This window comes from Gigantopelta aegis, chromosome 4 (assembly GCF_016097555.1).
Source record: "Gigantopelta aegis isolate Gae_Host chromosome 4, Gae_host_genome, whole genome shotgun sequence".
Lineage (NCBI taxonomy): Eukaryota > Metazoa > Mollusca > Gastropoda > Neomphalida > Peltospiridae > Gigantopelta > Gigantopelta aegis.
This window is the reverse complement of record NC_054702.1, coordinates 90235359-90251996: the sequence shown is the minus strand read 5'-3', so window position 1 is coordinate 90251996 and position 16638 is coordinate 90235359. Positions and strand designations below refer to the sequence as shown.

The following is a 16638-nucleotide window of genomic DNA, read 5'->3' as shown; positions in this document are numbered from 1 at the left end:
CTGCAGTTATTTCAGTAGTATGATTTTTGACAAACAAATGAGCCTATGTAAGGACATTTATGGCAGAAGTCATCAAATGACAAAAATCTAGGATTGAAGTGGCATATCTGAGAAGGACAACATCAGTAATTAGTAAGGTTTTCTTATAATATGTACATTATTTGCTGCATCCAGTATACTTGATTTGATATATTGTATTATACTTTCTCCCCACAACTCCTTACACTGGTTTTACATAAATATATATAAATAATATGTTCATATACTTACCATTTGTGACACCCAATAGCCGATATGTATTTTTGTGCTGGGGTGTCGTTAAACAAAGATTCATTCATTCGTATCCAATATTAGCAGATAATATGCAAACTAAATGGTCAGGTGGTCCACCATGTGTTTGCTTTGAGGATACAGGAGTGAAATTAATTAATCTGGACATAAATCTTACTAACTACTGTAAGTTATCTTCGTTGCTTGAGGAGGGGTTGGTTCTAGCACTAGCTTGAGGGGCTTTGGTCGTAGGATCATACCTCATCAGTGCACTCATCATCTTAATGGCCTTTGATATACCAGTCATGGGGCACTAGTATATCAAAGGCCATGGTTGTACCATCCTGTCTGTGGGGAAAGTACATAAAAAAAGAGCTCTTGTTGCTACTGGAAAAATGTAGCAGATTGCCTGTAAGACTACATGTAAAATTATCAAGTGTTTGACATCCAATAGTCAATGATTCATAAACCAATGTGCTCTAGTGGTGTTGTTAAACAAAACAAACCAACTTTCTGTTGCTTGAAAAATATTCTTAAATGGTTGGGGTCATGTTAATCAAAATATCTGCAAAACATTATCATCATCTTTAAAAGAGACATTTCCATTTTAGATATTCCAGTCAACTAGGATTCACACTTAACCAGTTACCCATTAACTGTTCTTGGGTCTTCTTTTATTGACTTTCACCATTTGTTAAAAAGAACACGTTTGATGCATTTAAAACTTGAAATATAATGAAACACTATTTTTAAAGTGAAATGAGTTTGCTTTTAATGTGGGGTTTTTCAATAGTTCTGTTAACATTTTCGGACTGTCGTCATGTTGTGTGTTACCACCAACTTTGACTATGATTCCATGGAAAGAAGGAAGGAAATGTTTTATTTAACGATGCACACAACACATTTTATTTACGGTTATATGGTATCAGACATGGTTAAGTACCACACAAATATTGAGAGAGGAAACCCACTGTCGCAACATCATGGGCTACTCTTTTTCGATTATACCCCATTCCACAGACAGGATAACACATACCACAGCCTTTGATATACCAGTTGTGGTGCCATGACTGGAACGAAAAATATGATTCCATGGAGTGTCTTGAGGTTGTGAGCCACAAGAGCGCAATAGAACCTAATAACTCCACACAACAGACAGTAGAACTCGAGTATGGAGATCTAGAGGCATGGTCTATGATCAGCGGAACATTCAGGAAGAAGTTCCCTTTGGTGGAGATTCAGTTATGTTCTGGGAGTGCATCTCCTTTGACTGTAAACTGAATCTGGTGACTGTACCCGAAACACTCAATGGGCACAGATACCAGAATGTCATCTGGGATAGAGTTGCCGTTTCTCATTTTGACAATCACGCACTTGCAAGCCACCCTGTCTTCATGGTTGACAATGCCCGACCTCATCAGTGAAACTCGACCATGAACTGCAAGGAGCCCTGATGATTGGTGGATTGGTGTCTAGCATGATTAGGCATGTCCAGTCTGTCATCCAGGCTATACCTGATATTCATCACTGACAAACTTAAAACTGTGTTGAGATGTTTGCCGACTTTTATAAATGACGTTACCGACCATCATGTCATTTGTATCAGCTGTGAAGCAATAGTTGTAAATTGTAATTTTCATGTCAGTAGTTAAAGTGTTAATAATAAAAGTTTATGATGGAGATGACTTGCACTCTTTGCTTCCTTTCTCTGGTACTTCATATGCCACATGAATATGAGGAACAATTTCATCTGTAATGTACTGAGTAATATGTTCAACAACACCCGAGATAGAGTACTTCTCCACAATACTGCACTTTACAGTCTGTAACAAATTGGGAATAAAGATATCTGACCAGACATCAAAGGAATCTGAAGAAAGGTCACTGACACTGGAGTCCTCTCTGAAATAGGAATTAGAAAAGGAATGATATCTCCTTAAAAAGATAGTGACAACTCATTCAATTAATTAACACAGAATCGGACACGTTACCCTACAGGGCCTCATTTTAGGAAGCCATCTTAACGCTAAGATCACATTATGTGCATAACTACTGTATACACTTGAGGTGATCTTAGTGCTAAGATAGCTTTGTAAAACGGGGGCCCAGGTACTTATTACAATCTTTAAGACACTTCAGCAAGTCTATGGAATGTAATTTATATAGATAAGACTTGCTGGAGTGCCGTAAAGATCGCTACAATTCCGTTTTGTTTTCTTCCTTCTCCCGTTATTTAAAAAAAAAAAATTCTACACAGAGATGAACATCAGTTTAATTTATTTTGGACTGTGAAAAATATTGTTATGTAAAACCACCACCCCCCAAAAATACCAAAACAACAACTATGGAGCTGGATGTAAAATGTGGATTCGGTAAAATACTACCTACATATATGGTCTTGCCATTCGACTTTGTTTAGGTGAGACAAAAAAAACTCAACAAGATATAACACAAATGATTAGTTTGTGTTGAATAAGTTAACACCTACTGTTCTTGTGACTGTGTGGTTTGGAATATCTGTACTGTGACACATACACCACAATGAAAGACTGTGAATTCAAGTTTCTCCTTTTGAGCTCTTGATTTTAACATCCACATTTGATACCTTGGGTTATTCACTGTTGAACCTTTTAAAAAATAAAAAGGTATTTATTGGTGTATTGAAAACATTGGTTACATAATTACAAGTAATTACAGCTGTGCTTCATTGTAAAGCAAAATACAAACACATCATTCCATAGTTTTAATAAACTTGTTTGTTTGGTATTATCCTATATGGTACTGAAACATTTCGATACAAATGATCGGTGTCCCAGTATTTTATGGGTGATAAGTGGGTTTGGCAATATATTTGGTGCGTGAGTGTGTGATAGAGGGTTACCGGCCTTGGTGGTGGTGTGGTTAAACCATCAGTACCGGTTTTCTTGCTTCCACCCAGAGCAAGTGTTAAAGACTCAGTGGGTTAGTGTACGACGACTACACCCTCTTCTCTCACTATGCATGAACAACTAAGCGGGTTAGTAACCCACTGTCCTGGACAGACAGCCCAGATAGCTGAGGTGTGTGCCCAGGACAGCGTGCTTGAACCTTAATTGGATATAAACACTAAAATAGATTGAAACGTAAATATAACAGTTTGACAATACATTTTCCTACAATTTGGTAAAATGAATCCCTAAACATTTCTTCATACCTGCAGTATTCATCTGCTCAAGTTCCATAAACCATCTTGACAAACTTCCTTTCTTTTTTGTACTAGCTAGAAGAGAAGAAATCACAATGTACCTTCTGGATAAACAATTTATATGTAAAATATAACAATAACTACGTGGATTTAAATGTCTGACATCTGACTGCAATGGTGATTAGAAAATGTATCTATTAAACTTAAAATGAATTCATGTATAGTTTACCAGTCAAAGTTTGTTTTGTTTAACAGCAAACTGATTAATTAATAATTGGCTGTTGAATGTCAAACGTTTGGTAATTTGGACAAGGTAGTCTTCAGAGGAACCTGCTATTACATGTATTTTCCATTAATTACAAAGAATCCTTTACATGCACTTCCCCAGACATGATAGTACATACCATAGCCTTTGAAATACTAGTCGTGGGGCATTGGTTGGAACAAAAATAAACCCAGATACAAATCTATAGTCCGAAGGTTCAATGTTCTGAAGGTTCAGTAGTTCAATAGAGCAGTATCTCAACAAACCCAAGGTTCGTTCCTACGATTCAAGCACCTGATACATGTATTTTCCATTAATTACAAACAATCTCTTACACGCACTTTCCCAGACATGATAGTACATACCATAGCCTTTGAAATATTAGTTGTGGGGCATTGGTTGGAACATAAATAAACCCAGATACAAGTCTATATTCCGAAGGCTCAATGGTCCAAAGGTTTCAGCTGTTCAATAGAACAGTCCCCAACAAACCCATGGTTTGTTCCTATGACCCAAGCACCTCAGGTCAGTGCTGTACAGTCTAAGCTAAATCCCGCCATGCAACCCTAATCTAGGTGTCACTAGCACCTCTAGTTTGTGTAAAATGGATCCAAGCATAAAAATATAGTACAGCTACAAACAAAAGTTCTTATTAGTCTCCTAGAGGGGGCTATAGGTTTTGTCTTCGTCCTGTCTTTCTGTCCATCTGTCTGTCCCACATACAGTTTTTCGGATGTTGTTTTTTCACAATGCCTCAAGATATGGAGCTGAAATTTTGTTTATCGTGTAGATCAAGTTTGGGCTTTCATGGCAATTTACCCATGTTTTACAGAGTTATGGCCCTTGAACTTAGGAGATATAAAAAAAAAATGTGTTTTTTTTTGCAATGCCTGAAGATATTCAGATGAAATTTTGCACAAATAGCTTTATCATTTACTGTTAAAGTTTAACTTTCATGGTAATTTTCCTTAAGTTATGGCCCTTGAACTTAGGAAATATGAAAATTTGTTGGGCCCGGTAGGGGACATGTGTTGCTTTAGCAGTACTCTCAGAATGCTTGTTTCTAAAGGTTCAAATGAACCATGTGGATTCGTAAAACTTAATGAATGACACTATGTAACATAGTTGTTTTGTTCATGGTGAGATCAAACAAAATATTAATTTTTTTGCTATAATATTTTATCTGTATCGGAATGGCAACTGGTAGAATGGGCTATATAATCACTAAATGTAAATATTTCACTCTTACTTCCTGTTAGTGTGGAGAGTAATGTGTTGGCCTCCTGCTCCATAGTTGCAAGTTGAATCTGTTCTTTGAGTTCCAACGATCGTAACTCCAAGTTATGTATTTCAGAAACAAGGGGCAATACTTTATCATAACTGTAACATAGACAATTTACCATAATATTATACTTCACTCATCAATATATATTAAAATATAAATCTATATGAATAAAATTACATTTACTACATCACTTGACAATTATCAGAAACTTATATTTACACTGGTACATGTATAAAAACTATACAGGTTTATCTTCATGGCACAAACAATTATCCATTTGAAATAAAATTAATTTTGTGTTACCTGAATTACTGTTAGCAAAACAATAAACAAAACATGCTGATGCACCTACACGTATGACAAAAAATAATGACTGTCATCACTACTAAAGAAATTTAAAAATGACCAAATTCAATTTATTTTTGAACAGGCAATAAAATTCAGTAATCTATATATAGCTTCACAATGGAATTTATGCTTTGACATGGTTCTGAATGGGACTTCGTGAATTCAACACATACATATTTTTGGTATCTCTTTCCATATCCTCAATGACTGTCTTTTTGTCTGATCTGGAAATTTCATCCACAAGCTGTTGTTTCCTAGACATCAGCCGATACTTAATGTGCTGTAACTGAGATATCTCCATATTCATCTAAAAACAGAACATTATTCATTACAGTAAATAGTGACTGTAATTTTCTCATTTAGTATAACATAAAAGCTTTTAACTGTACTGTGACACACATTTGATATGTGTCTGAAAAAAGGAAGAAATGTTTAGAAGACAACAAAAATTTAATATGTTTAGCATATAAATCCATACATTCTTTGTCCTAAAAGCACTGAATATACCTGCATGGAAACTGGACATATTTAGTTGCATGTAGACAGAATTTATTGTTGTTGTTTTTTTAAATAATAAAACTGATGTATGTAATTATATATATTGTGAAATCCATCTAACAGTCTAAATCAGACATCTACAAGACTAAGTAAAAAGTCTGATTTTAGGGTTTAGAGAAGTTCTGTTCTGTATTGATATTTGAAAAGGGGATAGTGAAAAATTTCTGGTTTTGAGGGAATTCCTATTTATAGAGTGTTCAGTTTAGAGGGGTTTCACTGTATTTATCTATAAATTATTTAAAATTGGCTGTTAGTGTACATAACTAAAATTAGTTATCCATCGTTACATCCAACCACACTTAATGTTAGAAGCAGGGTCGCATAGCAGCTGATCTAAAAAAAAGGCGAAGTCACATGGATTAACATGACTTGAAACATACACTGTCCCTTTGCAAACATTTTAAACAGTTAGCATTAGCTAAAACTTAATGAAATATTTAAAAGAAATATATGGCTAATTAGTCAGAATTTAATTATATACGGAACTAAAATATCAATTGGGATTTGCATGTATGTAGCTGGTAGCATGATAACTGTATATATTTTCAAACAGTATTTTGTTGGGTCATTCAGTATGCCAGCTGTTATGCGAAACTGCTATTTCATTAACTTTAATTTATTCAAGCCACTGTCCTAGTCACACAGCAACTATTCGAGTAGTTAGTAAAAAAGAAGTTGGTGTGGTGAGCCATTAGAACTTGCTTTAGGTGGCAACTGTTACCATACCAGGGTTTGAACCCATTAACAATGGCTTAAACACTAGGCTAAGTCACTGAGATGTCCAAATGGTCTTTAATCTGAAAAATCAACACCACTGTCGTAACAGGGCTAAACAAGATGTAACACATTTGGAATTCACTGTTAGCGATGAAATGGCAGCTGTTCGAATGTTCAGGAATTTTAGACAGTATACTGCGACACTGAAGTTTATTGTGGGGTTGAGTCATGCTCCCCCAGAATATAGATTGAGAAAAAAAGAAAATTTGATTGAGCAGGGAAGGGTTTCGTCCTCTGAAACCTTCCTCCTAATGTGAAATCTGTCACTGCCCAGTAATGGGTTTTTTTCACGATTGGTATCTCGACAAATGTTGGGGAAATCTAACAGTAATATTAGGCAGGTGAGTAATTATCGTATCTGTTAATTATGTGGTTTTGACCTCAACTTGTTGCTCAAGTCAGATCAATATTTCAATCAATTTTTTCTACCGTTTCTATATTTTGAGAGAACATCAGTATTTCTCTCTCAGAATCAGCCATTACAAGAGGTTCCTGAGCATAAAAAAGACCATCTGGTGATGTTACCCGTGGGCTATAATGAGATGAATTAGAATGAAAAAGAGAGGGTAAAACGAATGAAAAAGAGAGCGTGTGACAATGTACAGGCGAGCTAAATATGTAAAAGGCACCCGGAAGTTTAATTAGCTTACTTATGCGCATGACCATTCTAACCGGGAACACTTCCGAAAGTGAACTTTTTGTGTTAAAAAAAATAAAGAAATGCCAAGCAAAAAGAAAAAATACAATTCACGATTTCCACCGGTAATTTCGTTTGTTTGTTTTTAACTTGCGCTTACATAATAGTGTTGAATAGTCGTTGATTTTAAATTATACGTTTCGTTTCAGGCGCGAATCAAGAAGATTATGCAAACCGATGAAGAAGTCGGGAAGGTTGCAGCCGCTGTACCAGTGATAATTTGTATCCTTTTAGATCACGTGCCAGATTTAAATAGTTGTCAACACAAATGTCCCAAAACCCAACTTAAAGTAATAGGTCAATGTTTTCCATAACACCCACAAACCACACCCAGTGTGAGTGTCGGTGACTCATATCATATTCATGATATTCATATTGCCTTGCATTTAGCCCGAGTTGGGGCGAGACATAACTCAGTGATACAGCGTTCGCCTGATGTGCAAACGATGTAGGATCAGTCCCTGTCGGTGGGCCTATTGAGCTATTTCTCGCTCCAACCAGTGCTCCACAACTGGTGTAACAAACTTACAAAGGCTGTGGTATGTACTATTCTGTTTATGGGATGGGCATACAAAAGATCTCTTGCTGCTAATGGAAAAGAGTAGCCAATGAGGTGATGACAATGGGTTTCTTCTGTCAATATCTTCTGTCTGACGCCATAAAACTGTAAAAAATTAAATATGTTGAGTGTGTCGTTAAATAAAACATTTCCTATTAGCCTGAGTACACATCTCTTGATGCAAGATTGGTCTAGGATCGATCTCCATTGGTGGGCCCATTGGGCTATTTCTCGTTTCAGTTAGTACACCACGACTGGTATATCAAAGGCTGTGGTATGGTGCATATAAAAGATCCCTTGTTACTAATTGGGAAAAAAAGTAGCAGGTTTCCTCTTTAAAACTATATGTCAAGTTACCAAATGTTTGACATCCAATAGCTGATAATTAATAAATCAGTGTGCTCTAATGTTAAACAAACAAACTTAACTTTAACCACACAGTATGCAAAGATTTCAGCTCTAATACAACAATAATCCAATGTTTGATGCTACATTGATCATTTTCGAGTTTGCCGATAACAAATATTTTGCATAGTAACTACTAATACACACTACATATTTAACCTGAACATTATTGAAAGGGGGTGCTGTCAGTTATTCATGGCAATTTACAAATTTGTGTTACAGAGTTATGGTCCTTGAACTTAGGAAATATGAAATTTTATTTTCAATACTTTTTTTTCACAGTGCCTCAAGATATTGGACTGAAAATTGATTTGTATCCATATATTATGATAGATATCTTTTATTTTCTCCTTGACATGTTTGTAGCTCGAGCACTTGAAATGTTCATACAGTCACTTATTTTAAAATCAAGTGAGACAACAACTGCAAGAAATGCAAAGACATTAACTCCTTCACATATGTAAGTTTTATATTTATTGGATGTATACTTGATTTTTCTTTTTAAATGTTCATGAATATGTTTTTTGTTGCTTTAAGAAATAAAATGTTGCTAGACTTCTTAGGCCCACTTTCCATTAGTTTCGTGCACTAGTTTATTGATATAGTGTGCACATGTACATAGTACTTTTTTCCATATACATGAATTTGTGCACTGGTATCCAGTGCACTGAACAAAAGTTGACCAATGAATGCGTTGTTTTAGCACTTGTTTTTTTTTAACACAGTGATGTCATATCATGAAGCAGGGCTAGCTCTGGGTGAACACAAAGTTTGACAAATAATTTATTAAACTTCAAAAATGGCAGAAAACCAGTTATTTTGTAATAAAATGTAGTAAAATTATTTCGCCAACTCAAAATAAAATTCGCAGTTGGCGAATTTGGCAACTGCCAGAACTAGCCCTGATGAAGTATTTTCTTTTGGCTTAAAAGTACACTTCGACACATCAAATTTTGCATAGTAATCTGCTTGCAAAAACACAGAGATGGAAAAGCATATTTCCATGGTTATGTGTTTACAAATGGAAAGCTGGTCTAAGGCTGATGATTAACAGAACTTGCACATGTGCTTAAAAAAAAGAGTAAAATTGTCATCTGGAAAAATTTCATTAATTATTAAAATGATCTCATTACTCTAGAATAGATATAACTCTTTACATCCATACTTGCAAAGGACACAAATATGCAAGTTAAGTATAACTGGGATGGGAGTTTAGTTTTTGTGTTAATGTTGAATCATATACGTTTTATTTATCTCCTTTTCATTTTCCGATTTAGAAAACAAACAATTCATACAGAAAAGAATTTCGACTTTCTTCACGACTTGGTATCCAACATTCCTGATCACCAGCCAGAGGATGACTCTGTTAATTCTGGTGAACCTAAGAGGTGTAAAAGTGGCAGGTATCCGTCTTATCTTGTATAATCTAGGATTTGTTACATTTGTTCAAGAAGCTGATTCAGTCTTCTTTTTTTTTCTTAATTTTATTTGTTTTTGTTTTATATTACAGTATTATTATCGTCCATTGGAAAATCAATTTAATATGAATTTAACAACACCCCAGCATGCAATTTAATATTATTCAGTCGGTTAAATCTTTGCTTTAACTGTATGAAGATTAATTATATTTATAACATGTTTCCTATTTTATTGGTGATTTAACAGAACACAAAACAATGGTTACATGTTATGGATTAAACCAAACAGATGGCAAACAACAACCATAGTTAGCATGCACATAACGTCAATTTTGCTACCAAATTTAAATTGTCTCTTAAGCTGCGTAACGTCAAAATTTATAAAAATTTAGTTTCTGATATGATGACCGTGCTAAAGTTTTATATCATTAATATGTCATTTATTTGGATTTTGATAAAATTAAAATATTTAAGATCACTAATATTTTGTGATTTACAGTATGTATTTTTATATTTTTGTTATAGACCAAGGAAGTGTGAGCCAGGCAGTTCAAGAAAAAGAAAAGATAGAAAAGAATCAACTGAAAGCTCTGAAGCAAATGTATGTACAGCACACCGGATATAAATAGATAGATGAAACAAACTCAAATCTAAATTTGTTGTGAATCAAATGTATGTTAATACTCATATACAGCACTGATATAAATAAATAGATGAATAGAACAAATCTAAAGTTGCAAAAAATAGCCTAATGGTAAGATGTTTGTGGAAAAGGTGCCTCTCCCCTACCACAATAATTACTTATAGAATGGATGTGACATTTTAGCAACTTGTACCTTTAATGTGTGATTGGCGACCTATATGATATAGGGTTCTGGCCACGGTAGTTGGTACTGCGGCCAGCACTGTGCTGCTGATCATACTGCTGATCACCACTTAAAATACTATGCCAGTGTAATGAGGTTTGATTTATTATACATCTGTCTTTGGTATGGGGTATGTCTGTCCATAAAGTTTTCATTTCTGGGGCATATCTTTCTAATTAGTTCATATAGAATCATCAAACTTTTTATGCAAATAGACTGGGTCACCATGACCTACTTTTAATTTTAAAAAGTGATGTACCTCTGTTATGTTATTTCCACCACTCATAAATTTATATCTAGATGAAACTGGTTATATTTTAGTGTGTAGCCATGAATATATATATATATATATATATATATATATTGAAACCCCTCAACACCGGACCCCTTCTAAACCGGAATCCCCTCAAAACCGGACGTTTTCCGCGGTCCCGTGATTTACACATCTTTTAACACTATATTTTACCCCTCTAAACCGGAAACCCCTCTAAACTGAACACCGGACAAATAATTCGGTCCCAATGTGTCAATTTAGTGTAAATCGTACCCCAAAAAACCAGACGATCAAACCAATACCAATCAATATGGCGCCCACCTGTCTGTGAACACCGATGGCTAGTGCAATATGCGCATGCTCGAGATCTCTGTTATCAGTGTAATCACCGCTGCATACAGTACAGGTACCGCTCAGCAGGCAAGATTAGCAACTTGACAATAAACAATTAAAAGGACTGATCGCAAGCTTTGGTATGGAGTTAACTACTGGAGTTAAGTACACATTGATTGTGTTGTAATTATGGTTAACATTAGCGGAGTTCGGGTTTGGGTTAGATTTCTTTAGTAAGTTACGAGTGTGTTTTAAGGTCTTAAATGTGATCCTTCACAAACATGTCTCATGATTTGCTTCAAAGATTGACACAAATAACAGGGAATTTAATTTGCTGCCTTCCTATTGTGTGAATGTGTGGACTTTTTAATGTATTTTTTATTCAATATTACTCCCATGGATGTTTTTATTGTTCTAAATGCTCATAAATGCACAATTTTTCAACATATTCTTGTTGTTCTTGTTTTAAAGCACTTTAACACTTTCCCTATTTTATGGAGAACGGAAGGTATTTCCGTCCAGGCAGACCCCTGAAAACCGGATATTTTACTTGGTCCCATGGATGTCCGGTATTGAGGGGTTTCACTGTATATATATATATATATATATATATATATATATATATATATATATATATATATCAACATACCTTCGCGGCCACCTCCATATGGCGGCCACCTGTCCATGGCGGCCACCCTGAGGTCCCCCCAATGAATTTTACTATATATTTTACCTCTATATGGCAACCACCTGCTCAACGCGGCCAGTGGCCACACTTTTGTCATAAAAAAGCGAAAATGAACCTGCTATCGCGGCCACAATTGTTTTTAGTGCAATTTATAAAGAAATGTCGGCAATCGTAAAAAAAAACATAAGATGTTTTTGTTGATATAACCAATTGGCTTGATAAACAGCGGTCCTTTAAAGGTCGTCGGTCGCTTAGCTGTGTTCGTTAATTAACAAGTGTTTTTAATCTGGATTAACGGTGCGATGTACTAGTCATCGGCGGTGGTCATTAAACGCAGTTGATAAGAGGGTATCTAGCCTAAAACAACTGGAGTTAAACGTGTCAACTCTAGAAGGAATTAAATACTGCTGCAGTTTATTTCTGATATTTATTTTCAAAATGCCACCTAAACCCAGTAAGCCGATCGCGTTAACGTTTTTGCACATGTATATGGCTCCTTAATAGTTCTATTGCAACATACGTGTAATTGTTTTTAAAAATTCGGACTTATATATGACCTGCATACGGCGGCCACCTCTCTATGGCGGCCACTTTTGTCATGTCCCACAAGTGGCCGCCATAGACAGGTTCGACTGTATATATATATATATATACTTTTTAAGTGTAATTTCGCATTGTTTATTGTCTATATTAATACTACTCATTGTTATCAGCAGGATGATGAAGAGACAGAAACCGATGAAGATCAAGATCATTATGAAAGTGATAACTCGAGGCTGGCTCCTTCAACAAGTGTTCAAGCGACCATCTTGCCGGCTGCATGCAATTCTCACACAATGATTCCATCCAGTTCACATCAATCACCATTCTCTCACCTACCTGGCCTGCAGCAACAGCCTAACCCAGCATCTTTTGGCAGGTATTAAAATATTTTCTGATTGTAGTGCACAGTATTACAGAGCTAATACAGACAAGTCAGCTGAAATAAATGCATACCTAGCAATCGTAATTTCACAAGTTGTCTGTGCTTGTAAAATTGATAGAATGTCATGACTCAGTCATGTTTGGATGCAAACTGTATGTTATATTTTATGGTGTTAAAATCCAGACTCTTAAAAGTATAAATACAAACACTGATATTAAATAATACCCACTTTTATACTAATTACAATTGTTTAAAAAAAATTAAAAAAGGAATTTGTAATATATATTTGTTATTTAAAAAAAAAAAAAAAAAATTAAATATAGGTAGAAAAAGAAAGAAATGTTTTATTTAACGACACACTCAACACATTTTATTTATGGTTATATGGCGTGAGACATATGGTTACGGATCACACAGATATTGAGAGAGGACACCCACTGTCGCCACTTCATGGGCTACTCTTTTTCGATTAGCAGCAAAGGATCTTTTATATGCACCATCCCACAGACAGGGTGGTACATACCACAGCCTTTGATATACCAGTCGTGGTGCACTGGCTGGAACGAGAAATAGCCCCATGGGCCCACCGACGGGGATCGATCACACACCGATCAAGCGAGCTCTGTACCACTGGGCTACATCCCACCCCTTATATACAGGTAGAGAGTTTCAAACCGATGTGACTAAATTATTAGTATATGTCCTTTATAAGCATAGAATAGATAAAATGTGTGATGTTTTGTTGACAACAGAGTATGGAAATTGTTGTGATTTGTTACACATGTATTAAAAATACACCTGCATTTAATAATACTGTTTGATGTTCCATTCTGGTTGTTTTGCAGTATACCACCATTCCCAAATCCTCTGCCATTGATGTCTCAAGCTGCACCTTATTTTCCTGTACCAGCAATGGGTGGAATGCCATCTCTTCCACCAGTTATCCCAGGCATGGCTTGGTCTTCTCAGTTTGCATCCCCATCAGATACATCAGCAAAGTCAGACACTCATAACCATTCTCATACGTGGAAGTCAGAACATGGCTTGAAACAAGATGACGATTACGATACTTGAAATTAAGACCATGTTGCTCAAACTATAGTAGAGTGTACAAGATTCCTTGAAAAGCTGTTTGCACGGGTCCTTGAAAGCACTTGTGAAGTGCTCGAGTTTTAAAATATAAATTCAGGGCTTAAAAGTACCTAAAATATAGCTGTTTTTGTGCCAGGTGGTTTGAAAGTCTTTTTATTTGTTAATGAGTGTGTAAGTACGATTTTACTTACTGATGAATTTAGTAACCGTATACATGGATGCTATTTACTTTCAATAGGGCTTATGAACAGTTTTATTGATAGCTCAAAGGTATTGTTTGTTTTTTTAATTTTTTTACTTTAGTGTATGAAGAAAAACAAAACAAAACTTTTATTTTTAGATCAAGTGACCTATTGCAATGTTTTTGTGCATTTCAGTCGTGCGTAAACCTTTCACTACTTGACCAATTGGTCATTCTTATCCTTCAGGAGCCTAAAGGGTGGTGCCTAGTAGAAGAAAATTAAGCCAATTAGTAGTACTAAGCATTTCCTGTAATGTTTTGTGTCATTGGAATTGTACGTGTTATTGAATGGTGGGCGTTGTTTGTTAAGAATTATGTATCCTTAAGGTTAAGCAGTTGTTAAAACTTTGTGCTGAATGTTTTTGTGCATCTCAGCCGTGCGTAAACCTTTCACATTTTCAGCTTCTTCTCCAAAACTACTTGACCAATTGGTCATTCTTATCCTTCAGGAGCCTAAAGGGTGGTGCCTAGTAGGAGAAAATTAAACCAATTTGATAACAAATCTTCTCTTCTTCCATAAAGGCAGGATGTTGCCCAGTGGTAAAGATCTCACTTGATTTGCGGTCGGTATGGGATTGATCCCCGTCAATTGGCCCATTCAGCATTTTTTTTTCCAGCCAGTGCTCCACAACTGGTATATCAAAGGCTGTAGTATGTGCTATCCTGTCTGGGATGGTGCATATAAAAGATCCCTTGCTACTAATGGAAAAATGTAGCAGGTTTCCTCTCTAAGACTACATGTCAAAATTACCAAATGTTTGACATCCAATAGCCGATGATTAATAAATCATTGTGTTCTAGTGGTGTCATTGAACAAAACAAAGTTTATCTTTCTTTCATAAATAAATATTTTTCATTTATGTAAAGGTCATTAAATGGTTTATCAAAATTTGTGAATTTCAATACCTATTAGAACACCAATAAGATCACTCAAAGAGATGGTAAGAGATGATTGGCAGAAAGGTTAAACAGTGACAAGATAGCACTTACCATTGTCTTTGATGTGAAATGGATGGTGGTGGTGCTTGATGATCTCTTGCATTTCAAACAAATGCTACATCAGTGACTGGCTGTTTGTGCACACCAGTAGGTTTAACTTTTAACATGTCCATTGTGACTGGTTCACAACAGGAACATTTCTTGTTTTACTATTTTACAATATTCGTTGTATAATGTGAGAGAGCCTGTAACCCTGTGATGAACTATGTACAGGTATATTGTCAGTGTCTTGTGCAAACTTCAGATATGCATTTTTGGCCTTTTCATATATATTTTATTCCAACAGAAAGAAAAAAAAGCTGTTCCAGGCATTGAAAACCTCTTAAAATGTATCCGACTTTACCAGTATTTTTCATTTATCATGTTCTGCTGAATAAAAACTCCTAAACAATATCTGGAACCAGGTCAGGATGTGCAGTTATTTCCCCTTGGGGTTTAAGCTGAACCCTACTAATTAGTAGTAATGTTAATTTGACAAGAAAATCGGTAACTAAATTGAAGTTTCATTTAGCCAAACAGCACAAATGGTGACAAAACTAAAAAACGACTTGTAAGCTGTAATGAAATATATTTGCCACATGCAAACTTTGCATTTGGGAAAATGACATAGGGCAGTTTAAACCTTGCTGTGTGAAAAATTAGTAAAATGTTGGCAATAAGATTGCACAGGACACCGTCAATTTGTTTAAAACTGTTCATGTTTTATGTTTTAAAAATTGATGTAAATGGTAGCAAGTATTTTGCAAATTGTTATTGGACATTTTGATGTCATGTTTGTAGAAAAGTGGAAAGCAATATTTTTGTACAATGTGTAAGTATTAAACTTTGTTGGTGTTACTTTTTGTTTGTTTTATTTGTTATCTTGTGAGAATAATTATATGCTGTATTTAAATAAATGAATGTAAAAAAAAGTGGCACGTATATATACATTTCTTTGAAACGTAATTAATATTTTTTATTCTGAGAAACATTTTCACTAGTGAAATTATAGAATTGTAGGAATTACTGGTGTTGCAGTATTCGATATCAGAAATACGGTCCTTCCATGTAGACTTTATCCAAACCCTATATGGTTGGTTTGACATTCCTTCACAAGTAGATACAGTGGCATTAATAGTGACATTTTCCTTTCGTATATACAACAGAAGGTTCGTATGTTTTGTCCCCATTCCCATGAAGTTAGATTAAAAAGCAATTATTTCCATAATTTTAATGCCACCTTAGTTATTGATAAAATATAGCAATACCCATTGATTGGCCTTTCGAAACATCTGTACACTCCCCAAAACACATGTTTTTGTTGAAGCACATAACCAAAGGCCTGTTCAAGGTAATTTTCAGGTGGAGTTCTTGAGATGTACTTTGTGTAGATGCAATCCTTCAATGTGGATGTTTTAAACAGTACATTCCATATTACAACTTCATGTCTTGTATTAAAATAGTAATTAATATTT

The 16638-nt window shown here is 35.2% G+C and overlaps 2 protein-coding genes across 4 annotated transcripts; one reads left to right on the top strand and one right to left on the bottom strand.

Annotated features, from left to right (window-relative positions):
- Positions 1-784: 784 nt before the first annotated feature.
- On the bottom strand, positions 785-7599 carry LOC121371388. 2 transcript variants are annotated; one of them, XM_041497246.1, is made up of 6 exons: positions 7485-7599; positions 5526-5659; positions 4969-5099; positions 3464-3529; positions 2759-2897; positions 785-2172 (listed from the first exon to the last, which is right to left on the bottom strand). In XM_041497246.1, exons 2-6 carry the CDS (start codon positions 5657-5659, stop codon positions 1941-1943), a joined length of 702 nt encoding a protein of 233 aa, XP_041353180.1. In that variant the 5' UTR covers positions 7485-7599; the 3' UTR covers positions 785-1940. The 2 variants fall into 2 exon arrangements, with proteins under 2 accessions (XP_041353180.1, XP_041353179.1); XM_041497245.1 differs by lacking the exon at positions 7485-7599 and adding an exon at positions 7117-7308.
- LOC121371389 (dr1-associated corepressor-like) lies at positions 7358-14789 on the top strand. 2 transcript variants are annotated; one of them, XM_041497249.1, is made up of 7 exons: positions 7358-7449; positions 7534-7606; positions 8715-8808; positions 9626-9751; positions 10292-10367; positions 12644-12846; positions 13698-14789. In XM_041497249.1, exons 1-7 carry the CDS (start codon positions 7408-7410, stop codon positions 13924-13926), a joined length of 843 nt encoding a protein of 280 aa, XP_041353183.1. In that variant the 5' UTR covers positions 7358-7407; the 3' UTR covers positions 13927-14789. The 2 variants fall into 2 exon arrangements, with proteins under 2 accessions (XP_041353183.1, XP_041353181.1); XM_041497247.1 differs by having other exon boundaries at positions 12641-12846.
- The last annotated feature ends 1849 nt before the right edge of the window (positions 14790-16638 follow it).

What these genes read in the sequence shown, in the direction of transcription:
- LOC121371389 (XM_041497247.1), top strand. Translation starts at nt 7,408, where the DNA reads ATGCCAAGCAAAAAGAAAAAATACAATTCACGATTTCCACCG. An exon ending in CGCTGTACCAGTGATAATTT is followed by an intron (nt 7,607 to 8,714) that starts GTATCCTTTTAG and finishes ACATGTTTGTAG; the next exon opens with CTCGAGCACTTGAAATGTTC. An exon ending in AAGAGGTGTAAAAGTGGCAG is followed by an intron (nt 9,752 to 10,291) that starts GTATCCGTCTTA and finishes TTTTTGTTATAG; the next exon opens with ACCAAGGAAGTGTGAGCCAG.
- LOC121371388 (XM_041497245.1), bottom strand. Translation starts at nt 7,167, where the DNA reads ATGGCTGATTCTGAGAGAGAAATACTGATGTTCTCTCAAAATATAGAA. An exon ending in TCTCTCAAAATATAGAAACG is followed by an intron (nt 5,660 to 7,116) that starts GTAGAAAAAATT and finishes TTCTGTTTTTAG; the next exon opens with ATGAATATGGAGATATCTCA. An exon ending in TGAGCAGATGAATACTGCAG is followed by an intron (nt 2,898 to 3,463) that starts GTATGAAGAAAT and finishes ATTTTTTAAAAG; the next exon opens with GTTCAACAGTGAATAACCCA.